General features: G+C 64.4%; 2 protein-coding genes and 1 non-coding gene across 6 annotated transcripts; 2 read left to right on the top strand and 1 right to left on the bottom strand.

The window, feature by feature from the left end:
* Window positions 1–1,806: 1,806 nt before the first annotated feature.
* Window positions 1,807–6,831, top strand: LOC122174283 (uncharacterized). 4 transcript variants are annotated; one of them, XR_010593459.1, is made up of 5 exons: window positions 1,807–1,878; window positions 3,920–3,955; window positions 4,281–4,406; window positions 6,052–6,136; window positions 6,604–6,830. It is a non-coding gene; the product is annotated as an uncharacterized LOC122174283 (transcript). The 4 variants fall into 4 exon arrangements; XR_010593460.1 differs by having other exon boundaries at window positions 1,829–1,926; window positions 6,604–6,831; XR_010593461.1 differs by having other exon boundaries at window positions 1,861–1,974; window positions 6,604–6,831.
* Window positions 6,832–7,098: 267 nt separating this feature from the next.
* Window positions 7,099–9,170, bottom strand: LOC135976300 (transmembrane protein 238-like). Its single transcript, XM_065571337.1, has 2 exons — window positions 8,338–9,170; window positions 7,099–7,412 (listed from the first exon to the last, which is right to left on the bottom strand). Exon 1 carries the CDS (start codon window positions 8,709–8,711, stop codon window positions 8,340–8,342), a length of 372 nt encoding a protein of 123 aa, XP_065427409.1. The 5' UTR covers window positions 8,712–9,170; the 3' UTR covers window positions 7,099–7,412; window positions 8,338–8,339.
* Window positions 9,171–10,204: 1,034 nt separating this feature from the next.
* Window positions 10,205–22,023, top strand: GARIN5B (golgi associated RAB2 interactor family member 5B). The gene is made up of 9 exons (XM_065571882.1): window positions 10,205–10,223; window positions 10,522–10,679; window positions 10,922–11,109; window positions 11,487–11,721; window positions 13,560–14,977; window positions 15,595–15,644; window positions 16,268–16,356; window positions 16,787–18,255; window positions 21,973–22,023. Exons 1-9 carry the CDS (start codon window positions 10,205–10,207, stop codon window positions 22,013–22,015), a joined length of 3,669 nt encoding a protein of 1,222 aa, XP_065427954.1. The 3' UTR covers window positions 22,016–22,023.
* Window positions 22,024–23,886: the final 1,863 nt, after the last annotated feature.

Here is a 23,886-nt window from a genome sequence, read left to right as displayed (position 1 = left end):
CTCCCGAACCCCCCAATTCCCCGCCCTGCCCCTAACCCCCCCGAACCTCCCGATTCACCGCCCTGCCTCCAACCCCCACCCCGAGCTCCTCGATTCCTGCCCCGTTCCCGACCCGCAGGATCTTCCCACCATGGAAACTCGGCTGACAACACCCCCCCCCCACAGCACCCCCTGCTGGGAGAGGTGGGGCTGTGCTAGCCAGGAGCCCCCGCCCCCGCTGACCCTGCCAGGGCCTCATGGCTTCCTCTCCCCTCTTGGTGGCCCTGGCTGCCCGGCCCTGGCGGGTTTGTGGCCAGCCTGAGACATGACGCCGAGGCCACCCCAAAGCCCTGGGCTGCCCCCCCCGCGCCGTGTGGCTCCCCGCTGCCCCACCGCAGGGAGGGAGGGACGGCCGATGAGCTCAGGGCCTGAGACAGAGCCCCTGCGCGGGACAGCTGGGGAGTAAGGGGGGGATCATCTGGGGCATTTGGATCCTCAGCCCCCCGCCCCCCAAATGCACTGGGGGAATCCCAGACACTGAATTAGATCCAGGGGTGCCCCCTCACTGGAGTTCCCCCGATTCCCACCCTTCTCCAACGCCCCCCCATGGACTCCTGGGGTCCATCTGAGCCCAGAGACCCCAAGTGGCCCCTGATTTCCCTGGGGGGGCTGTTGGGCCGTGGAGGGAGTGGGGGGACGTGCTCCTGACTGGGGGGGCTGAGTCACCCCCCCCCCACGGGCTATGTTCCCCCTTTCTTGGGCTCAGCTTCCCCTGGGGTTGGAGATCCCCCACAGCACCCCCCAGAGGCCTGGCCAGTGGGCCCCCCCCCTTTCACAGCTGGGCCCAATCACAGCCATTCTGAGGTTCAGAGAGGAGCTGGGTGGAGGGCGCTGGGCAGAGCTACAGACACACAATGCAACACAACACAGTGCTGCACAATGCAACACAACAGAGTGCTGCATGCAATGCAACATAATGCAACACAACACAGTGCTGCACAATGCAACACAACACAGTGCTGCATGCAATGCAGCATAATGCAACACAGCGCTGCATGCAATGCAACACAACACAATGCTGCACAATGCAACGCAACACAGCACATTACAACACAACACAGCACTGCATGCAACACAACACAACAGTGCAACACAGCACAGAGCTTCCCAGTGGGAAACAATACACCATAATGCAACTCAACACAGCACTGCCCACTGGGAAACAACACAATCCAATGTCAGATACAACACAAATCAATATAACACAATACGTCTTAGCACAACAACAACACAACATGGGACCCGACACAATCCACCGTACCCCTGGCTAAGAGGCCACTCACCAGCCACACAGCACTGCATGGGACAACTTCAGGTCAAACACAAACACAACACAACTCAGTTTGGGGTCGGGGTTTTCCACCCACAATGCTTTAGAAGGGATCCAGATAACACAACACAACTTGGTGTTGTGCAGGCTTTTCCCTGCTCACTGACCCTCCCCTCCCAAAATACCCTTCACAAACTGCACACAACACAACTCAGCACAACAGGGCTTGGTGTAAGGTCTGCCCCCCACACACACACACACTCTCTAGAAGTGAGTCGGACTGGATCGCGGGTTGCAAAGGAGACGGCTCTCGCCCCCTGGGGGCGCAGAATGTGGGTGTTGTGTTGTGTTGTGTTATCTCACACAACAGCGCTGCTTCGGCCGCGCAGCGGCTGGAAAAAAAGGAGCAAGCGGCGCCCTCTGGTGGCTGCAACCTGGAGCTGCAGCCTGTGCAAAACAATTGGTGGCTGGTTCAGGGTTGGCTCATGGGGGGGCGGGGGGGAGTTGCCGAGGCGGCAGCGTCTGTGATGGGAAGGGACGGACGGACAGACAGTGGGGATACGCATTTGGTTTGTTATTATAGGGTCTCTCCGGGACGCCAGGAGCTGCGCAGGCCGGTTTGTTATTGTAGGATCTCTCCGGGTTGCCAGGAGCTGCGCAGGCCGGTTTGTTATTGTAGGGTCTCTCCGGGGGCTGCGCAGGCTGGTTTGTTATTGTAGGGTCTCTCCTGGATGCCTGGAGCCGCGCAGGCCGGTTTGTTATTGTAGAGTCTCTCCGGGGGCTGCGCAGGCCAGTTTGTTATTGTAGGGTGTCTCCGGGGAGCCGGGGGCTGCGCAGGCCGGTTTGTTATTGTAGGGTCTCTCAGGGGCGCTGGGAGCTGCGCAGGCCGGTTTGTTATTGTAGGGTCTCTCGGGGGCGCTGGGAGCTGCACAGGCCGGTTTGTTAGTGTAGGGGCACAGGTAAACACCTAGTTTCCGGACAACACTAATAACTGAAACGATTCCAGCCTTACTGGGGCTTTGGGATGAAACAGAGACAAAGAAACAGGAGGGCAAAATATCCCGGTCTATGAGCGGTGGGAGGAGCCAAGGGCCGGGCTAGCGGGGGCTGGGGGCCAGGAGTGAGGGGCGCCGGCAGGGTGGGAGTGAGGGGCACCGGCAGGGCTGGGCGCAGCGGGTCGGGAGTGAGGGGCACTGGCGGGGCTGGGGGTCGGGAGTGAGGGGTGCCAGCAGGGCTGGGGGTCGGGAGTGAGGGGCACCGGCAGGGCTGAGCGCGGCAGGTCGGGAGTGAGGGGCACTGGCGGGGCTGGGGGCCGGGAGTGAGGGGCGCCGGCAGGGCGGGAGTGAGGGGCGCCATCAGGGCTGGGGGTCGGGAGTGAGGGGCACCGGCGGGGCTGGGGGTCGGGAGTGAGGGGCGCCGGCGGGGCTGGGGGTCGGGAGTGAGGGGCGCCGGCGGGGCTGAGCGCGGCAGGTCGGGAGTGAGGGGCACTGGCGGGGCTGGGGGCCGGGAGTGAGGGGCGCCGGCAGGGCGGGAGTGAGGGGCGCCGTCAGGGCTGGGGGTCGGGAGTGAGGGGCGCCGGCGGGTCGGGAGCGAGGGGCACCGGCGGGGCGGGGGGCTGACAGTGAGGGGCGCCGGTGGGGCTGCGGGTCCGCAGTGAGGGGCGCCGGTGGGGCTGTGTCCGGGAACCTGTTCAGCAGTTGCAGGTTCCCAGAAATCCTGTGAGTTCATCACCGACCCGGCGGCTCCGGGTTTGCGGGGCGTGGGGCGTGGGGGAGGGAGGGGCTGTGGGAAATGTGCAGCACAGGGGGGAGGGGCAGTTAATGGCCCCAAATGTCGCAGAGGCTGAGAAAGGGGCGAAGGCTGGACCCTGCCCCCAGCATCTCACCTGGCAGGGGAGGGGGGACTGGCTGGCTCAGGGGGGCAGGGAATGAGACATGGGGCCTGTCCCCTCTAGGGGACGCCAGCTCCCATCCAGCCCCCAGTCTGTGAGCTGCTCCCCCCCCAGCCCTGCTGGTGCCCCTCACTCCTGACCCGCAGCCCCTGCTCGCCCAGCCCCCCACTCCCACGCCGCTCTCGCGGGGGCTCTAGAACGCCTGGGTTCTGTGAGGCGGGTTCCAGAACGGCGGAGCCCCTGGCCCTGCCCCGCCATCTGGCGCCCCCTGGTGTGCGCAGCCTGCCCGCCCGCTGCTGAGGGTCTTCGCCGTGTGCTTCCTGCAGGGGGCGCTCCTGGCACAGGGAGGGAGCTGCCCCTGCCCCTGCCCCACCCGTGAAGGGCTCGGGATGAAGACGGGCTCTGGCCCCCGCCCGCCCCTGCCTCTGCTCTGCCTCCTGCTGGCGCTGAGCGTTGGGGGGGCTGGTGAGTGGGGGGCTGGCCCCTAGGATGGGACCCAGGCATCCGAGATGGCAGCATTAGGCACTGGTCCCTGGGGGACCCTGCAGCTCCCAGCCTTGGGGGCAGGATTTGTGGGGGAGGCAGCCGGGGAGCCTGTGCAGGGCTGCCCCCAGCCCCAAAGGGGGGAGTGGGGAAGGGTCAAGCGAGAGGGGATGGGGGGACCCAGGCGTCCGGGAAGGATCAGGGCCAGTCTCAAATCTGCCCCTCCCCCCTGACAGGTGCCACAGGGATAGGCAGCTTCTTCAGACCCCTGAGTGAGTAACTACCCCGCCCCCACTGTTCTGCCCCTCCCCACTGCCCCGCCTCCTCCCCTCCCCCATGCTGCCCCCAACCCCCACCCGCACCTTCCCCCCAACTCCCATCTGCTTCCCTCCCCTACTCCTCAGCCCCCCCCCGCCCATTCCCCATCCCCTGCTCTGGGGATCCGAGCAGACCAAGGGAGCCCCCTGGTGGCAACACAAAGGATGAACAGGACCCCAAACGGGTGGGGGCGGCGGTGAAGAGGGACACAGGGCCTGGGAGGATGGGGGAAGCAGGACGGGGTGGGGGCAGCTGGTACTAACAGGGGTCCCCCCTCAGCCTGCACTCAGCACCCCTCCCTGCGGACACCCTGCGGCGGCAACGCCGAGAACTTCTATCCCAGCCAGTGTCTGCAGAGGAAATGCTGCCACGCCAACGGCACCTGCTTCCACCGCGCCATCGATGGTGAGCGGCCCCAGAGCCAGCGCTTCCCCCCACCCCCCGCGAGCCAGCCGCCTCCCCCGTGTGGAGTTCTGTACACCCAGCCCCCGCACTCCACCCCAGAGCCAGCCGCCTCCCGCGTGTGGAGCTCTGTACACCCAGCCCCCGCACTCCACCCCAGAGCCAGCCGCCTCCCCCGTGTGGAGCTCTGTACACCCGGCCCCTGCACCCCACCCCAGAGCCAGCCGCCTCCCCCGTGTGGAGCTCTGTACACCCAGCCCCTGCACCCCACCCCAGAGCCAGCCGCCTCCCCCGTGTGGAGCTCTGTACACCCAGCCCCCGCACCCCACCCCAGAGCCAGCCACCTCCCCTGTGTGGAGCTCTGTACACCCGGCCCCCGCACCCCACCCCAGAGCCAGCCGCCTCCCCCGTGTGGAGCTCTGTACACCCAGCCCCCGCACTCCACCCCAGAGCCAGCCGCCTCCCCTGTGTGGAGCTCTGTACACCCAGCCCCCGCACTCCACCCCAGAGCCAGCCGCATCCCCCGTGTGGAGCTCTGTACACCCAGCCCCTGCACCCCACCCCAGAGCCAGCCGCATCCCCTGCGCCCCCAGAGCCAGCCGCATCCCCCGTGTGGAGCTCTGTACACCCAGCCCCCGCACTCCACCCCAGAGCCAGCCGCATCCCCTGCGCCCCCAGAGCCCGCCGCCTCCCCCATGTGGAGCTCTGTACACCCAGCCCCTGCACCCCACCCCAGAGCCAGCCGCCTCCCCCGTGTGGAGCTCTGTACACCCAGCCCCTGCACCCCACCCCAGAGCCAGCCACCTCCCCTGTGTGGAGCTCTGTACACCCGGCCCCCGCACCCCACCCCAGAGCCAGCCACCTCCCCTGTGTGGAGTTCTGTACACCCAGCCCCCGCACCCCACCCCAGAGCCAGCCACCTCCCCTGTGTGGAGCTCTGTACACCCGGCCCCCGCACCCCACCCCAGAGCCAGCCGCCTCCCCCGTGTGGAGCTCTGTACACCCAGCCCCCGCACTCCACCCCAGAGCCAGCCGCCTCCCCTGTGTGGAGCTCTGTACACCCAGCCCCCGCACTCCACCCCAGAGCCAGCCGCATCCCCCGTGTGGAGCTCTGTACACCCAGCCCCTGCACCCCACCCCAGAGCCAGCCGCATCCCCTGCGCCCCCAGAGCCAGCCGCATCCCCCGTGTGGAGCTCTGTACACCCAGCTCCCGCACTCCACCCCAGAGCCAGCCGCATCCCCTGCGCCCCCAGAGCCCGCCGCCTCCCCCATGTGGAGCTCTGTACACCCAGCCCCTGCACTCCACCCCAGAGCCAGCCGCATCCCCCGTGTGGAGCTCTGTACACCCGGCCCCCGCACCCCACCCCAGAGCCAGCCGCATCCCCCGTGTGGAGCTCTGGCCACCCACACCCACACCTCACTCCAAAGCCAGCTGCATCCCCCCCATGGGGCTCTGTACACCCAGCCCCCGCACCCCACCCCAGAGCCAGCTGCACCCCCGCAGTCAACCCCAGAGCCAACTTCCGCCCTGCGTGAGGCTCTATATACCCAGCCCCCGCGCCCCCCCAGACCCAGCCGCAGCGCCACCTCCCACCCCAGAGCAGCTGGCAGATGCCGAGCTGCCCCAATCCTCCCTTTCCTTGGCAGCGCCGCGCCAGCGCCGGAACGCCGGGATCCTAGGGGGGCTCTGCGTGGGGGCCGCCGGACTGTTCCTCTGCGTCTGTGTCGCCTGGTAGGTACCGGCTGGAGCAGAACTGCCCTGGGCTCCGTGTCCTGTCTACACAGTCCAGTCCTGGCTGAGAGCTCAATGGCTGAGCCCAGCAAGGGACCCGGGGCCTTTCCCCTCTAGGGGGCGCCAGCTCCATCCAGCCCCAGGGCAGGGACTGGCTCCCTCAGGGGGGCGGGAAATGGGGCATGGGGCCTTTTTCCTCCAGGGGGTGTTGGCTCCCATCCTGCTCCAGGGCAGGGACTGGCTGGCTCAGGGGAGTGGGATATGGGGCCCGGGGCCTTTCCCATTTGGGTCACTAGATACCCCAATCCACTCCCTTCCCAGAGCCGGGGAGAGAACCCTGGAGTCCTGGCTCCCAGCACCCGCCCCTCCCCGCTCTAACCACTAGGCCCCACTCCCCTCCCAGAGCCGGGGAGAGAACCCTGGAGTCCTGGCTCCCAGCACCCCCATTATCTCTGTTCTCCCCGCAGCAGGCTGAAGGGCACCCGGGCAGCAGGGAAGGAGACTGGGAAGCCGAAGTCAACGTCGGATGCAGAGGCGGCTGATTATCTGACGAAGCTGCTGGAGGAGAGTGACCAGGAGGAAGAGCCAAAAGAGGGGGGAGAGTAGGGACAGGCTGGGGGGGAGCCCCCCCCCACCTGGGCTGCTGCACCCCTCATACAATAAAGGGTTAATTTTCCCCCCCTTACTTCTTTCCTGATCAGCTGGGGAGTGGGGCACATGCTGTTCCCACATTCCCTTCCCCCATCCGGATCCCTGTATACACAGCCCCCGCGCTCCACCCCAGAACGGGGGCAAGGAATGGGACACGGGGCCTTTCCCCTCTAACCACTAGACCTCACTCCCCTCCCATAGCCAGGGAGAGAACCCAGGAGTCCTGGCTCCCAGCCCCCCCCCCTCCGCTCTAACCACTAGACCCCACTCCGCAGCATGCAACGCAGGACAAGGAAGCACAGAGCAGTGGGCCTGAGACACAAAAGTGTTTTAAAAACAAATGACACTTCCGTGCGACAGACGCCTCTTCGCTGGGTCAGGGGAGACAGCACCCAGCCTCCAAGCTCTGCCGTCCCAGCGCCGGGCAAGGGGTCCCCGGATACCCAGCCCCCGTGCTCTACCCCAGAGGGGCCACATCTCTGTCCCTCTGGCCTGGGGCCAGTTCGGTTCATCTGTCTCACAGTCCCGTGGGTGCTCCCTGAATCAGCGAGGGGGTGGGGGGTGCTGGTCCCAGACGGATCCCCCATTCGACTCGCCCCCTCCAGGGCTCTGTCCCAAAAAGCATCTGGAAGAGACGGACAGTCAGTCATAAGCTACAGGGGGGGCTCTGAGTTGGGGGGGATAATTGTATCGGGGGGCCCTGCCAATGCCCCCCACCCATCAGAATGGCCCATCCAGATGTTTCACACCCCTTGGTTAAGCTGTCCTCCCCTGCACCCCCAGAACAGCACCCTAATCCCAGTGACCTGGCTCCCTGCTCCCCCTTCCCGCACTGGGGTCCCCCTTCCCCCCCTCACAACACCAGCCTCCCCCCCTCACCGCACCAGGGCCCAGTTCCCAGCCACAGTCATAAAATTTGATGAAGATGATTGGGCGGGGGGAGGCATGGGGGGAACGTGGCACTGGGGGGGGGTTGTGCTGGTGGGGGGGGGGAGGGGAGGTTGGGGTTCCCTCTCAGCCCTTTCCCAGGGGGCAGGGTTTGGGGAGAAGGACAATGTGGGCAGGGTCAGGGGTGGACAGGGTTTGGGGGCAGGGTTTGGAGGGACCCGAGGGGTGGGGTTTGGGGGCATTGTTTGGGGGGCACGGGGAGAGGGCAGCAGGGACAAGGTTTGGGGGCAGGATTTGGGGGACACACAAGGCAGGGCTGGGGGGCAGGGTTTGGGGGCACATGGGGCAGGGCAGCAGGGACAGAGTTTGGGGGTAGGGTTTGGGGGCAGCGTTTGGGGGGCACACGGGGCAGGGCTTGGGGGCCACAGGGGGCAGGGCAGCAGGGACAGGGTTTGGGGGGCACAGGGGGCAGGGCAGCAGGGACAGGGTTTGGGGGCACAGGGGGAAGGGCAGCAGGGACAGGGTTTGGGGGGTACAGGGGGCAGGGCAGCAGGGACAGGGTTTGGGGGGCACAGGGGGCAGGGCAGCAGGGACAGGGTTTGGGGGGCACAGGGGGCAGGGCAGCAGGGACAGGGTTTGGGGGGCACAGGGGGCAGGGTTACCTCTAGACCGTCTCCCGGGGCGGGGGCCCCTGGCTCCCCCGGACGGGGCCCAGGGCCAGCGGGCCGGGCTGGCGCCGCGACCAGCGGCGGGAGATCTTGCGGGCGAGGCGGGCCAGGGTGCCCCCCTTGGCAGCGTAGTCCCGCCCCAGCTCGTCGGGCGCCAGCTCCAGGTTGCCCGTGTACCAGAGCACCCAGCCCAGCAGGCTCAGGAAGACCAGCACCGCCCCCGAGTAGATCAGCAGGTCCCCGAAGTCCTGGCCCCGCACCCGCAGCCGGGCGAAGATGCCCGTCAGCAGCGCCCCCATGCCCGCCCCGTCCAGCAGCAGCGCCAGGCCCAGCGCCAGGCGGCACCGGCCCAGCCCCCCCGAGGCCATGGCGGGGGGCAGCGGCGGGGGGCAGGTCCCGAGGGGTGCGGGGGGGGGGGGCGGCAGAGACCCAGCAGGGATCCGGGCTGGCGCTGGGCAGGGAGGTGGCAGCCAGGTGCGCTGAGAACCGGCCCGGCTGGTGGGGGGGGGCAGGGCGGGACCCAGCAGGTATCGCTCCCTGCCCGGGTTAACCCTTCCCTGCCCACCACAGGCCGACAGGCGCGGCTGGGATGGTCACGTCTAGCTGGGGAGAGAACCCAGGCGTCCTGGCTCCCAGCCCTCCCCCCACTTCTAACCACTAGATGCCGCTCCCCTCCCAGAGCCAGGGAGAGAACCCAGGAGTCCTGGCTCCCTCCTTCTAACCACTAACCCCCATTCCCCTCCCAGAGCTGGGCAGAGAACCCAGGCGTCCTGGCTCCCAACCCCCACACACAATGGTGGGCGGGGCCTGGCTCGAGGTCACTCAGATTCGCTCTACCTGCTGAGATCAAAGGAGACGCTGCCTACCCCTAAGCCCCGCCCCCAGGTGTGTGCTATCCAATCAGCTGTGCCGCACGCCCCCCCCCTCTTCCTGCTCACCTTTACCTGTCCGACCAATGAGAGCCCAGACGGTGGGGAAGGCGGGGTGGAGGTTGCTTTAACCCATTCAGAACGGGTACCGGCCGCTGAATGTTATCAACCCAGCATGGGTGAAACCTCCCCAGAGACAACCCTGAGTCCCTGGCTGCCCCCCCACCCCAGATCCCACTCCCTTCCCAGAGCTGGGGAGAGAACCCAGGAGTCCTGGCTCCCAGCCCCCCTGCTCTAACCACTAGACCCCACTCCCCTCCCAGAGCAGGGAGAGAACCCAGGAGTCCTGGCTCCCAGCCCCCCCTCCGCTCTAACCACTAGACCCCCACCTCCCTCCCAGAGCTGGGGAGAGAACTCAGGAGTCCTGGCTCCCAGCCCCCCCTCCGCTCTAACCACTAGACCCCCACCTCCCTCCCAGAGCTGGGGAGAGAACTCAGGAGTCCTGGCTCCCAGCCCAGAAGGAGGGCTAGCCCTGTTTTTCTGGACACTAACTTGGGCTGTGGGACACTCCACCAGATTGAATTCCCTGCCCATCCAGGCTGGTCACGTAGCCTCTCTGGGCCTCAGTTTCCCCATCCCTACAATGCCCTGCCCTGCCTTGCAGGTGATGGTGGGTAAACAGCCTGCAGCTTGTCAGGCACCCAGAGGCCATGGTGATGGGGACCGGAGGAAGCCCTGGGGCGGGGAGGGGCCTGCTGATATCACAATGCCAGGCCCCAGGTCAGAGGTTCCGGGCCGGCCCAGAGCAGCATGGGGCAGTGATGCTGCCTTGCCAACAGGGGGCACTGATGCTGGGAGCACCCTGTGCTGGGGCCATGGGCCCCTGGGCACTGGCAGTCATGGACCCCTGCTGCTGCCGTGACGTGCCCCACGATCTCGGCCTCCTGAGACCCCCAACCCCAACAAGCCAAGCCTGACACAGCTAGCCGGCCATGCTGATGCATCCACCAGGTGGGCTGAGGATGGGGCCTGGCGTGTAAGGGGGGCAGGACTCCTGGGTTCTCTCCCCGGCTCTGGGATGGGAGTGGGGTCTAGTGGTTAGAGCAGGGGGAGCTGGGAGCCAGGACTCCTGGGTTCTCTCCCCGGCTCTGGGACGGGAGTGGGGTCTAGTGGTTAGAGCAGGGGGGCTGGGAGCCAGGACTCCTGGGTTCTCTCCCCTGCTCTGTGACGAGAGTGGGGTCTAATGGCCAGAGCAGGGGGGCTGGGAGCCAGGACTCCTGGGTTCTCCTCTCGCTGACTTCCCCCCTAGGCATCGTGCGGAGGAGTCCGCACCCCTTCCCCGAATGCATCAGCGACTTCGCCTTCGCCGGCTGGATCCCGGTCATCGGGGAGCTGCAGAAACTGCTGGGGCAGGGGGAGTACAACCCCTTGTGCCCCGCCCCCCTCTTTGAGAGCAACTTCCTGCAGGTGAGTGCTGCCCCCTGCTGGTGGGGGGGATCAGGGCAGCTCCAGGGCACCCTCTCTAGGCTGCTCCTTGCCCCCTCCCTGCACCTTGGCTGGGCTCCGGCAGGCCCAGGGCCAAGGCCTCTCCCTGGTGGGGCCGGAAGCCGCGGGTTCTAGTCCTGCTGCCTGGGGAGAGGGGTGTGTGATCCAGCGGGGGCTGGTGCCTGGGACCCCCCACTAAGCCTCCCCTGCCCCCTGCCTTGCAGGTGACCAAGCGGGGCGAGCTGGTGGATCTGCACAACCGCGCCAGCCTGGTGACCCTGGGCATCGCCGCCACCAGCCCCGCCCTGCTCCTGCCCGACGTCATGATCATCGCCCGCCCCACGGAGAGGCCCCAGGGGGAGCCGTTGGGCCCCAGGGGGGCTCACGTCCGGCCGGGGCTGGAGCTGACCCGGTGAGTGCCAGCAGGGGGCGCCCTTCGCAGCAGTCAGGGCTCAATGCCCCAGGTGGCACTAGGGGGCGCCGTGCTGCAGCCAGGCCAATGTAAGCTGGGAGCCGGGCCTGGTCTCTGAGTCAAGGGCAGGAAAAACTCTGTGTTCTGCTAATGGCAACTGCATGAACAGCCCCGGCGCCCCACCCCAGAGGTGGCTGCATCTCAGTGCTGTGTGAACAGATCCCAGGCCTCCCTGCTCTAACCACTAGACCCCATTCCCCTCCCAGAGCCAGGGAAACAACCCAGGAATCCTGGCTCCCAGCCCCCCCAACCACTAGGCCCCCCTCCCTGAATAGGGCTGGAACCCAGGCGTCCGGCTGACCCCCCGCCCCTGGCAGGCTGATCCCACTGGAGCTGGTGAGCCTCTACCTGCATGACCTGGGGGAGCAGCGGCTGAAGTTGCGCCTGGCCACGGGGCGTGTCTACTACCTGCAGCTCTGCGCCCCCCGGGGGGAGGAGCGCCCGCTCTTCGCCCGCTGGCTACGCCTCATCTACCTGCTGAGGGCCCCCTCGGACAGCTGGGCCAGCATCCCCTCCTGGCACACCGCCGACCTGCGCGGGCGCAGCGCCAAGGTCAGCTGGGGGCAACGTGGAGTCGTCAGGCCCATGGCGGGCGTGGGGTGTATGGGCTGGGGGGGCAGGGGGCAGGGAGGATGTTGGCACCAGGGGGCCCGGCTGGGCAACGTGGGGGGTGGGGAGCAAGGGGTCAGTGGCTGCGGAGTGGACAGGAGGGAGCGCTGTGTGGGGAGTGCAGGGCAACATATGGGGCACAGGGTGGGGGGCACATCCTGTTCTGCTGGGCCAACCCCATCTCTCCATCCCTGCTCCCCCATCTCTCCAGCCGCCCCCCAGTCGGCGGCTGTGGCCCATCCAGGAGGAGGAGGAGCCCAGGGCCCTGAAACCCCGACTTGGGGAGCCCCCGAGCAGCGGGAGCCGGACCCCCAGCCAGGGGCAGCCGAGCGGGAGGCAGAGCCCGGCCATCCCCACCAGGGGGCAGCAACCCTCCACGTAGGTACCGCTGGGTCAGCCGGAGACTGAGGGGTGGAGGGGCTGGGAGCCAGGACTCCTGGGTTCTCTCCCCAGCTCTGGGAGGGGACTGGGGTCTAGTGGTTAGATCAGGTGGGTGGGAGCCAGGACTCCTGGGTTCTCTCCCCAGCTCTGGGAGGGGAGTGGGGGCTAGTGGTTAGAGCAGGGGGGGGGCTGGGAGCCAGGACTCCTGGGTTCTCTCCCCAGCTCTGGGAGGGGAACAGGGCCCGGTGGTTAGAGCAGGGAGGTCTTTCCAGCCGATAGCTCCCCTATGTCTCTCTTGAGCCCGCGGTGCAGGGAAGCATGGATGGGCAGGGGCTGGCACGCAGGGGGAAGATCAGGGCGGGTTTGGGGGGACCGTGTACGTGGGCTCTGAGATCTGCGGAGGATCCCAGCTGGCTCTGGGGCCTGCCCCTGCCATCCCTCTTCCCCCACAGGCCGGGCGGTTCTGATCCGGGCTCTCTCTCTGCAGGCAGAGCGTAGGGGGACAGGGGTCCGGACGCCCCACATCACCCAGCATAGGTAGGTACTGCACGGGCTGGTACCGGAATCAGGGCACCCCCACAGCGCCCCCTGCTGGCAGAGGTGCAGCTGGAGCAGCCAGGAGCCCCCCCAGCCAGCGCTCTCGCCCCACTCCTCACAGCGCCCCCTGCTGGCAGAGATGGGGCTGGGGCAGCCGGGATCCCTCCCCACTCCCAGCCCCTCACTTCCCTCCTGTTTCCCAGCAGCCCCAGTGAGACGTTCCCCCAGCACCATGCAACTCCTTGATGGTCTTTCCCGCTCCCGGGCGGAGGTCGCCAGCCCCTGGACGCAGGTGAGGGCTGATGGGCGGCGGTGGCAACCTAGGGGGCTGAGGGGGGCTGTGCCTTGGGCAGAGGACCCCTGTCTCCGGGAATGGGGGGTGCTGGGAAAGGGTGTTTCCCCCAACACTAGCCCAGAGGGGTTCCCTGTCTGCCCTGCTTTTCACGGGGCCTAGGGGGCGCTGCTGAGCAAGGAGTGATGCATCTGCTGTCTGCGGGACAGGTGTCAGTGCAGTCTAGTGTTTAGAGCGGGGCAGGGGCTGGGAGCCAGGACGCCTGGGTTCTCTCCCTGACTCTGGGAGGGGAGGAGGGTCTGGTGCTTAGAGCGGGGCGGGGCTGGAATCCAGGACGCCTGGGTTCTCTCCCTGACTCTGGGAGGGGAGGAGGGTCTGGTGCTTAGAGCGGGGCGGGGCTGGAATCCAGGACGCCTGGGTTCTCTCCCTGACTCTGGGAGGGGAGGAGGGTCTGGTGGTTAGAGCGGGGCGGGGCTGGAATCCAGGACGCCTGGGTTCTCTCCCTGACTCTGGGAGGGGAGGAGGGTCTGGTGGTTAGAGTTGCCGTTACCCCAGGATCCCTCCACAGCAGGTCCCAGTGTCCGGGGAGCCGAGCGCAGAAAGGAACCGTGGCCAGCTGAGCCTGGCCATCCCCTCTGGTTCCCAGAGCCCGGCAGGAACCCCGAGCCAGCCTGGATCTAGTGCCAGGTCTAGAGCCACCACGGCTCCCAGCTCCCCCGAGCGATCTAGAGCCTCCGTGGGCGTGGGGCGCTCAGCGGTGGGCACCGCCTCCGTGGGCGTGGGGCGCTCGGCGGTGGGCACCGCCTCCATGGGTGTGGGGCGCTCAGCGGTGGCCACAGCATCGGCAGCAGCGGGTCCCTCCAGGCCGGCTAGCACCCGGCCCTCAGGGATGGGCGGAGAGATGGAGCCGAGCGGGAGATCCAGGGAGCCCAGCACGGAGAGGAGCCGAGCCCAGCTGGGCCTCGCCAGCCCCTCCACGGAGCAGGGCAGGTCCCGTTCCCAGAGCCAGCGTGGATCTAGTGCGGCATCCAGAGCCACCACGGCTCCCAGCTCCCCCGAGCGATCCAGAGCCTCCGTGGGCGTGGGGCGCTCGGCGGTGGGCACCGCCTCCGTGGGCGTGGGGCGCTCGGCGGTGGGCACCGCCTCCGTGGGCGTGGGGCGCTCAGCGGTGGGCACCGCCTCCGTGGGCGTGGGGCGCTCGGCGGTAGCCACAGCATCGGCAGCAGCGGGTCCCTCCAGGCCGGCTAGCACCCGGCCCTCAGGGATGGGCGGAGAGATGGAGCCGGGCGGGAGATCCAGGGAGCCCAGCACGGAGAGGAGCCGAGCCCAGCTGGGCCTCGCCAGCCCCTCCACGGAGCAGGGCAGGTCCCGTTCCCAGAGCCAGCGTGGATCTAGTGCGGCATCCAGAGCCACCACGGCTCCCAGCTCCCCCGAGCGATCCAGAGCCTCCGTGGGCGTGGGGCGCTCGGCGGTGGGCACCACCTCCGTGGGCGTGGGGCGCTCCCTACCGTTCACTGCTTCGGTGGCAGCGGGTCCTTCCAGGCTGGCCAGCGCCCAGCCCTCGGGGAGATCCGGGGAGAGGAGCCGAGCCCAGGTGGGCCACGCCAGCCCCTCCACGGAGCAGACCGGGTCCCGTTCCCAGAGCCAGCGTGGATCTAGTACGGTGCCTGGGCCAACAGGAGCCACCATGACCCCCAGCTCCCATGAGCGGCCCAGTGGCTCCAGGGCTCCCAGCTTTCCGGAGCCAGCCAGCTCGCCCATGACTGCTGCTGCACCTCCGGAGAGATCTCAACTCTCCGGGGGTGTGGGGCCTTCGGAGGGGGCCACGGTGGCCCTGGCCGTGGGCCCCTCTGGGCAGAGGAGCCGGAGCAGCTCCCGGTTGGGTCAAGCCAAGAGACAGGGAACGAGGTCCAGGGCGACAGTTGGAGAAAGCGACAAAGGCAAAGCCCGGTCCAGCGCCAGCAGCACCGGCCACAAGAAGCCATCCAGGTAAGTGGGGAATCGGTTAAACACATAACCAGCCTCCGGGCCCCACCCCAGAGGGGCCGCATGTCAGGGCTGGATGAGGGGTCCCAGTATGACCAGTCCCGGTGCCCCATTCCAGAGGGGTCGCATCCCAGCGCTGGATGAGGGGTCTCCATATGACCAGCCCCCATGCCCCACCCCAGAGGGGCCGCATCCTAGCACTGGGTGTGGGGTCCCCGTAGGAGCAGCCCCTGTGCCCTGCCCCAGAGGGGCCATGTCTCAGCGTGTGTGTGTGTGTGTGTGTGTGTCCCTGTCGCCCCCTGCTGGAGAGGAAGAGTCCCTCTCCGTGTGTATGCGTGAGTGCAAGCAAACTATCTGCCCTCTGCTGGCTGCGGTCGGATTTCTCTGACACCGTATCCTATGCACCGTACTGCTCCCGACTGAGGGGGATTCTCTATTCACCTAAAGGGCAGGGGCTGGAGCTTTACAAATGGGAGGCAGTGGCCCGTACCCCACTGTCGCTGAGCAGGACGTGGGAGGGGGATGGTACCGTCACCCCTATCCGAGGCCCTAACGTGACTATCCCAGGATATTCGGGCCCCCGGGTCACCGGAAACTGAACTGTGAATCTTCCTCCGCAGGGAGCAGAGATTGGAGTCGAAGGGGAAGTTGAAATCGGCCCTGAGTTCAGGTATGGCGGTAATTCTCCTTCCCACAGCCAGGGAAGTTCCCACCCCCTACCCCACCGCACTTCTCGCTGGGGAGGGGCGCCTTGGGGAGGCGGAACCAGGGCCAGCTCTAGGCACCAGTGCTCCAAGCATGTGCTTGGGGTGGCACTTTCCAAGGGGCGGCACTCCGGCTCCTTTTTTTTTTGCTTGGGGCGCAAAAAGCCGGGAGCCGGCCCTGAGCAGAGGTGAGCTGCGGCGGTGGGGGGTGCGGGGAGGGCCGCAGGAAGTAACCCTGGGGGGGCCGGAGGAACTGCTCCCCCGCCCCAGCTCACCTCCGCTCCACTGCCGCCTGCTCCCCCGAGCCCGCTGCCGCTCCGCTTCTCCCCCCTCCCTCCCAGGCTTTCCTGGGACGGAGGGGTAGGAGGGGAAATGTGGTGTGCCCAGGGGAGGAGGTGGGGCTGGGGATTTGGGGAAGGGGTTGGAATGGGCGGGGGAAGGGGCGGAGTTGGGGGGGGGAGCACGGGAAAATTTTTTTGCTTGAGGCGGCAAAAAACTTGGAGCCGGCCCTGGCCGGAACTCCCTCACCCCGTGCCCCACAGTACCCCGTGTGGCTGCCCCGGGTCTCATTGCTCTGTCACCCCCTCAGCCAGGCACAGGAGTAGCCTCACCTTCGTGACCATCTACAGCGCCCTGTCGAACTCGCTGGACAAGCTGACGGGCGGGAAGCTGAGACAGGTGGGGGGGGCCGGGCGGCAACGGGCGGGGGGCGAGGATGGGTGGGGGAATGTAGGGACTCACTTGGGTGGGGGCTCAGCCAGGCGAATCACACGTGGGATCCAGCCCCCTCCCATTCGGCCTCCCTCAGTGTGACGAGTTTGCCGGCCCTTGGTCCCCGGGGCTGAGCCCCCATCCCCAGGCGCCACCCAGCTCCCCAGGGGAAGGGCCAGGCAGGCCACGGAGCCTGAGCCCACATCTGCCTCCGGCGTAGGGCCCCCAGGGCAAGGGGACTGTATGTGCTGGGGGAGGGGGGCTGGCACCATTCCCATCCCCCATAAGCCCCTGCACCGCTTGTGCCCTGAGCCCCCCCCCCCCTCCCCCGGCACCCTCTGCCCTGAGCCCCCCAGCCCCGAGCCCTGTCTGATTCTCTGTGCCCTTCTCCCCAAAGAGAAGAAGCCAGGAAGATGCCAAGACGCAGTTGTCTTCTAAGCCCTCCAAGCGGGTCACCATCTCGGGCGTGGTGGAGCTGTCGGCCCAGGGCAGCCAGGAGACCAGCTCCGTGGCACCCTCAGCTATGGAGAGCAGCGGGGAGCAGGGCCCGGCTGGCTCCGGGGCGGCTCCACAGCGGGAGAGCGGCCCACTGCCCAAGGCGCAGTCTGGGGGATCTAGAGCCGTCACAGCTCCCAGCTCGCCCGAGCGATCCAGAGCCTCCGTGGGCGTGGGGCGCTCGGCAGTAACCACAGCGTCGGTGGCAGCAGGTCCTTCCAGGCTGGGCAGAGAGATGGAGCCAGGCGGGAGATCCAGGGAGCCGAGCATGGAGAGGAGCCAAGCCCAGCTGGGCCTCGCCAGCCCCTCCATGGAGCAGGGCAGGTCCCGTTCCCGGAGCCCCACGGGGACGCCGAGCCAGCCAGGGTCTAGCGCCGTGTCCAGAGATTCTGGAGCAGCTGGGCCTTCAGAGCGATCCAGAGTCTCGGTGGCTGCCGGCCCTTCGGAGATGGCCACGGTGTCGGTGGCCGTGGGTCCGTCCGAGCTGGGGCCGCGGAGCAGCGCCCGGCCCTCGGGGAGGGACCAGCTGAGCCTGCCAGGCAGGGGATCTAGAGAGCGCAGCAAGGCGGGGAGCCAGAGTGGAAGTCGAATCAGCTCCCCGAGCGCCATCAGGGAGGCTGGGACCCCCGGCGCCGTGGCTGCTCTGGGCATGGAAGGCGATGATGTATCTAGAGAGACATCCAAGAAGTCCAGAGCCTCTGTGGCTCCAGGTTCTGCTGAGAAATCCAGAGCGTCGGTGGCTCCAGGTTCTGCTGAGAAATCCAGAGCCTCTGTGGCTCCAGGTTCTGCTGAGAAATCCAGAGCCTCTGTGGCTCCAGGTTCTGCTGAGAAATCCAGAGCGTCGGTGGCTCCAAGTTCTGCAGAGAGATCCAGAGTCTCGGTGGCCGCTGGCCCATCAGAGAAATCCAGAGCATCCGTGGCCGCCGGCCCTTCACAGCTGGCTACGGTGTCGGTGGCCGTGGGACGGTCCGAGCCAGGGTCTCTCAGCAGCGCCAGGACCCTGAGGACAGATGCTCAGAGAGCTCCCCGCGCGGGGAAAAGTCGGCTCAGCTCCCCGTGCTCCGGGGCTCCTCTGGGGACGAAGGCCGGCGACACATCCCCGGGCAGAGCCTCCCTGGGGAGATCCGGGGAGCAGAGCCGAAGCCAGGCCAGGGAGGAAGGAGGGGCCCGTTCCCAGAGCCCCTCGAGCCAGGCGCCCCATGCGAGAGCTGCAGTCTCCAAGGGCCAGGGGCCCAGCAGCACCCGGCCCTCGCAGCTGGACAGACAGGGGGAGCTGGGCTGGGGATCCAGCAGACCCAGCACCACGAGGAGCCGGAGCAAAGGTCGGCAGGAAGACAAGCGGGACCCCTCTGAGGGGCACGCCGCCAGCAGGTAGGCGGGGCTGGAGCGCGTCACGTCAGCTATGCATGTTCGGCAGAGGCCGCTACCGCAGGACTCCTGGGTTCTGCCCCCGGCTCTGGGAGGGGAGTGGGGACTAGTGGTTGGGGAGTGGGGACATTGGGAGTCAGGACTCCTGGGTTCTATCCTCGGTCTGAGACTGACTTTCTGTGACCCCGGGTTAAGCCTCGTGCCTCAGTTTCCCCCACTACACTGTAGGGCTGTGTTTCCTCCCCGCTGGGCTGTGTAGGGGAGCACTGCACTCCCTGAGGGCCTGCGGGGGAGGCTGCAGAGGGACAGGGGCCCAGGAGACCCTAGAGATCCTGACTGGATGCTCTCTCCTCTCTCTAGGACAGGCAGCCGTGTTTCCTGGGGGCTCAACGGTCGCCCCCATTCCTCCTACCCACTGCTCCTGAGACTCAAGACTTCCTAAGCTTAGCTCAGGTCTGGGCCGTTGCCAGGAGCTTCTCTCATCAGTCCAGGAGGGGAGTGGGGTCTAGTGGTTAAAGCAGGGAGAGCTGGGAGCCAGGACTCCTGGGTTCTCTCCCCGGCTCTGGGAGGGGACGGGGTCTAGTGATTAGAGCAGGGTAGGGTTGAGGGAGGGGGCAGGACTCCTGGGTTCCATACCCAGCTCGGGTCGGCCGGACCAGCCTTCCATTCCATGAAACATGGGGGCGTTTTGAGATTTGCTTCCCTTGCGATGCTGAACAGAGACGAGGCCTGTTGAATGCGTTCCCTGGCCAGCCGGGACCTGGGGGCGCTCTCCTGGCGTGGCCACCTGCCAGCCACCAGGGCACAGCCCTGCCATGTGATGCCTCTGCTCTGCCCCATTTGGGTGAGGGACCTGAACCAGGGCGTGGCAGTGGCCGGGGGCTACCCAGGGCTGTGATGGACCCCCTTGCCCTGAGTGCTGTGTGGAGGGGGGGGTCTGCTCCCCAACTCCACAGGAAAAGCAAGGCCTCCCCCCCAGACCCACGCAGGGCAGCCCTACAGGCACACCCCAACCCTCACGTGTCCTCCTGCAGCCTCTAGGCCCTGGGGACCCCGGTATACCAGCCCCCCTCCGCTCCCCGCGCTGCATTAACCCCCAGCATTTGGCCCCACGTCTCATGAGCCCCAATCCACGCAGGTTTTGCAGCGCTAGACTCAAGCAGTCTCGGCCCTCCCGCCCCAGTCCTGCCAGCCTGCCTGGGACCCCCCATTCATGAGAGTGGCCCGCGAAGGATCCTGGTGGCGCATCTCCACCAGCTCAAACTCCTGCGTCTGGCCTGGGTCATCTGCCGGGCTAGACAATTGCAGCAGAGCCATTCGGGCCCCGGGTTCTGGGACCTTCCCCCTCACGGCCGTTTTTTTTCTTCTTTGTGTTTTCAGGCCAATTCCCTTCCCCTTGCTGTGCATTTCAGCAGTTTCTGGCAAAAATATTGTTTTCAGCCAATATTTTGTTTCTTGCCAACTGTTGGTCAACATTAGTTTCAATTTTCAGCCATTGTTTTAGGGTTTTTAGGCCAATTTTTGTTTGTTTTCCAATTTTTGGTTATTCCCCCCCCCCTCCCCAATTTTCAGCCATTTTTTTTCTTCTTTGGACATTTTTTTTGTTTGTTTCTTGACAATTTTTGGTCAAAATTAGGGCTGTTGATTAATCACAGTTAACTCACGCGATTAACTCCAAAAAAAGGAATCATGATTAAAAAAATTAATCACAGTTTTAATCACACTGTTAAACAATAGAATACCAATTGAAATGTATTAACTATTTTTGGATATTTTTCTACATTTTCAAATATATTTATTTCAATTACAACCCAGACTACAAAGTGCACAGTGCTCATTTTATATTCTTATTTTTATTACACATATTTCCACTGTAAAAATGATAAACAAAAATAGTATTTTTCAATTCACCTTATAAAAGTACCGTAATGCAATCTCTTTATCGGGAACGTGCAACTTACAAATGTAGATTTTTTTTTTGTTACGTAACTGCACTCAAAACCAAACAATGTAAAACTTTAGAGCCTACAAGTCCACTCAGTCCTACTTCTTGTTCAGCCAATCGTTCAGACAAACAAGTTTGTTTACATTTACGGGAGATAATGCTGCCGGCTTTTTATTTACATCGCACCAGAAAGTGAGAACAGGCGTTCGCATGGCACGTTTGTAGCCGGCATTACAAGGTATTTACGTGCCAGATATGCTAAATGTTCATATGCCCCTTCATGCTTCGGCCACCATTCCAGAGGACAAGCTTCCGTGCTGATGATGCTTGTTAAAAAAATAATGCGTTAATTAAATGTTGACTGAACTCCTTGGGGGAGAATCGTATGTCCCTTGCATTCTGCCATATATTTCATGTTATAGCAGTCTCGGATGATAACCCTGCACATGTTGTTCATTTTAAGAACACTTTCGCTACAGATTTGACAAAACGCAAAGAAGGTACCAATGTGAGATTTCTAAAGCTAGCTACAGCACTCGACCCAAGGTTTAAGACTCTGAAGTGCCGTCCAAAATCTGAGAGGAACAAGGTGGAGCATGCTTTCAGAAGGCTTAAAAGAGCAACACTCCGATGTGGAAACTACAGAATCCGAACCACCGAAAAAGAAAATCAACCTTCTGCTGGTGGCATCTGACTCGGATGGTGAAAATGAACATGCGTCGGGCCGCTCTGCTTTGGATCGTTCTCGAGCAGAACCCGTCATCAGCATGGCCGCATGTCCTCTGGAATGGTGGTTGAAGCATGAAGGGGCATACGAACATTTAGCATATCTGGCACGTAAATATCTTGCGACACTGGCTACAACAGTGCCACGCGAACGCCTGTTCTCGCTTTCTGGTGCAATGTAAACAAGAAGCGGGCAGCATGATCTCCTGCAAATGTAAAGAAACTTGTCTGTCTGAGCAATTGGCTGAACAAGAAGTAGGACTGAGTGGACTTGTAGGCTCGAAAGTTTTACATTGTTTTATTTTTGATGGCAGTTATTTTTTTGTGCATAATTCTACATTTGTAAGTTCAACTGTCATGGTAAAGAGATTGCACTACAGTACTTGTATGAGGTGAATTGAAAAATACTATTTTGTTTGTTTTTACTATGCAAATATTTGTAATAAAAGTAAAATAAAAAGTGAGCACTGTACACTTTGTGTTTTGTGTTGTCATTGAAATCAATATATTTGAAAATATAGAAAACATCCAAAAATACATCAATAAATGGTATTCTATTATTGGTTAACAGTGCGATTAATCGCGATTAATTTTTTTAATCGCTTGACAGCCCTAGTCAAAATTTGTTTAAATTTTCAGCCATTTCTTGGGGAGGGTGGATGGTTGGCCAATTTTTATAGCCCAAATTTGGTCGATTATTTTCAACTAACCGTTTTTTTAGCCCATTTGTTTTGCAGCTGTTTGTATTATCTGGCAATTTTTTCGTGATTTTCCAGTTTCCTGGGTGATTTTTTTTTTTTAGCCAATGTCAACATTTAGACGGAAATGGAAAACCATTGGGCAGGTTGTGATTTGCTATGGAAACTCCGCCCCATATTCCGATCAACTCTAATAAGGGAGTTCTGCTTAATAGCTTCTCTTGACTTGCCTTTCTGTGGAGCGGGGCAGTTGGGGGGATATTTACTCTTGTGCAGAATCACGTGTTTCGATCGTGGCATCGGGGCCGAGACGGTCCCAGCTGATCATGGGTTGGGCATTTGTCTCCACAGAGGCGGCAGTGAGCAGGCTGCAGACAGAATGAAATCCCAGTAGAGGCCAGGTAAGGGCTGGCAGAGCGCCATCTCTGTGCACTTGGATGTTAGCCACATCCAAATCTTCACCCCTATTCTGCGTGTTATGGTGGCGCATCAACACGCTGAGATCAGGGCCCCGGTTGTGCCAGGTGCTGTACAGACACAGAGCAATCCCCCGCGCCCCACAGCGCCCCCTGCTGTGGGGTGCAGTAGCTGGCAGTACGTTCTCTGCCCTACGTGACCACAGTTTCTCTTCTCGCAGGCCGGATGCAGCCAGAGCTGGAGGAGAGGATTCGTTGCTGGGCCTGGGGAGTCTCTCAGGGACAGGACGGCTGGAGGGCCCAGGCCAGGGGATCGGGGCGGGGAGCAGCTAGGACGCTCCCCAGCAGCCGGCCGGCTGGCCAGGGCACGGGGCAGCGAGTGTCACGGCTTTCCCGGCTTTGCCTATTAAACTTTGCAGTGAACGTTGGGTCGGGGTTGTGTGTGCAACTGTCCCTCCTCCACGGCTGCCAGTGACCACCAAGGCTCAGGGCTGGACCTCTGCCCTAGGGTGGCGCTAGGGCCTGGGCTGCAGGGAGGGGGCTGAGTGGGGCGGGGTTGGGGGAGGTGTCAGGGGACGCCGAGGGGGGGACTGTGTGGGGGGGCATTCAGGACGGTGATGGGGGAGCAGTGGGGGGGGATGGGATCAGGGGGCACGTTCAAGGGGGTGAGGAGAGCAGCGTAGGACGGTTCTGGGGGGGCGTACGGGATGGTGTGGGAAGCAGAGTGGGGGGGACTGTCTCCAGGGGGGGCGTTCAGGGGGGTGGAGTGAGCAGCGTGGGAGGGTTCTGTGGGGGGGGGGGCGTATGGGATGGTGGATGGAGCAGAGTGGGGGGGACTGGCTCCGGGAGGGGCATTCAGGGGGGGTGGAGTGAGCAGCGTGGGAGGGGTCTGTGGGGGGGGGGCGTATGGGATGGTGGATGGAGCAGAGTGGGGGGGACTGGCTCCGGGAGGGGCATTCAGGGGGGTGGAGTGAGCAGCGTGGGAGGGGTCTGGGGGGGGGCGTATGGAATGGTGGATGGAGCAGAGTGGGGGGGACTGGCTCCGGGAGGGGGCATTCAGGGGGATGGAGTGAGCAGCGTGGGAGGGTTCTGGAGGGGGCATATGGGATGGTGGGGGGAGCAGAGTGGAGGGGACTGGCTCGGGGGGGCATTCAGGGGGGGTGGGGAGAGCAGCTTGGGAGGGTTCTGGGGGGGGTTTATGGGAGGGTGGGGGAGCAGAGTGGGGAGTGGGCTTCATGGGGGGGAACAGTGGGGGGGACAGGCTCGGGGGATGGGCATTCCAGGGGGGGGGGGTGGGATCAGGACCATGGAACCCCGCGCTCTTATTGGCTGAAAGGCCTCCCCCCCCACACACACACACATTTCTAGAAGATTCCATGGCAGTTGCTCCTAACTGACATGCGGTGGGGAGGGGGCAGGCCCCGCCCTTTGCTCCCATTGGCCAGAGCCTTCCACGGCGGGGAATGTTCCAGCCAATAGGAACTCAGGGGGCACTAAGTCCCCTGTCCCCTCAGAGTCTCTGGGGAGCAGTCACACTGTATGGGGGGGCAAAGGGAGCACAGGCTGGGGGGGGCGGTCGGGGAGGGAAACTGGCAGTGGGGGGGGGGTGAGGGGAGCACAGGCTGGGGAGGGGTCAGGGAGGGATCCTGGCAGTGGGGGGGGGAGTGGGGAGCCTGGGGGGGGGCAGGCAGGAATCCTGGCTGCTGGGAGTTTGGGGAGGGATCCCTGCAGTGGGGGGGGGGCGGTGAGGGGAGCGCAGGCTGCGGGGGGCGGTCGGGGAGGGAAACTGGCAGTGGGGGGGCGGTGAGGGGAGCACAGGCTGGGGAGGGGTCAGGGAGGGATCCTGGCT

This window comes from Chrysemys picta, chromosome 17 (genome assembly GCF_011386835.1).
Source record: "Chrysemys picta bellii isolate R12L10 chromosome 17, ASM1138683v2, whole genome shotgun sequence".
NCBI lineage: Eukaryota > Metazoa > Chordata > Testudines > Emydidae > Chrysemys > Chrysemys picta.
Note: the sequence above shows the minus strand (reverse complement) of the source record. Positions and strands in the feature narration are given on the sequence as shown.

What these genes read in the sequence shown, in the direction of transcription:
- LOC135976300 (XM_065571337.1), bottom strand. Translation starts at nt 8,711, where the DNA reads ATGGCCTCGGGGGGGCTGGGCCGGTGCCGCCTGGCGCTGGGCCTGGCG.
- GARIN5B (XM_065571882.1), top strand. An exon ending in GAAATCGGCCCTGAGTTCAG is followed by an intron (nt 15,645 to 16,267) that starts GTATGGCGGTAA and finishes TCACCCCCTCAG; the next exon opens with CCAGGCACAGGAGTAGCCTC. An exon ending in GAGGGGCACGCCGCCAGCAG is followed by an intron (nt 18,256 to 21,972) that starts GTAGGCGGGGCT and finishes TTGTCTCCACAG; the next exon opens with AGGCGGCAGTGAGCAGGCTG.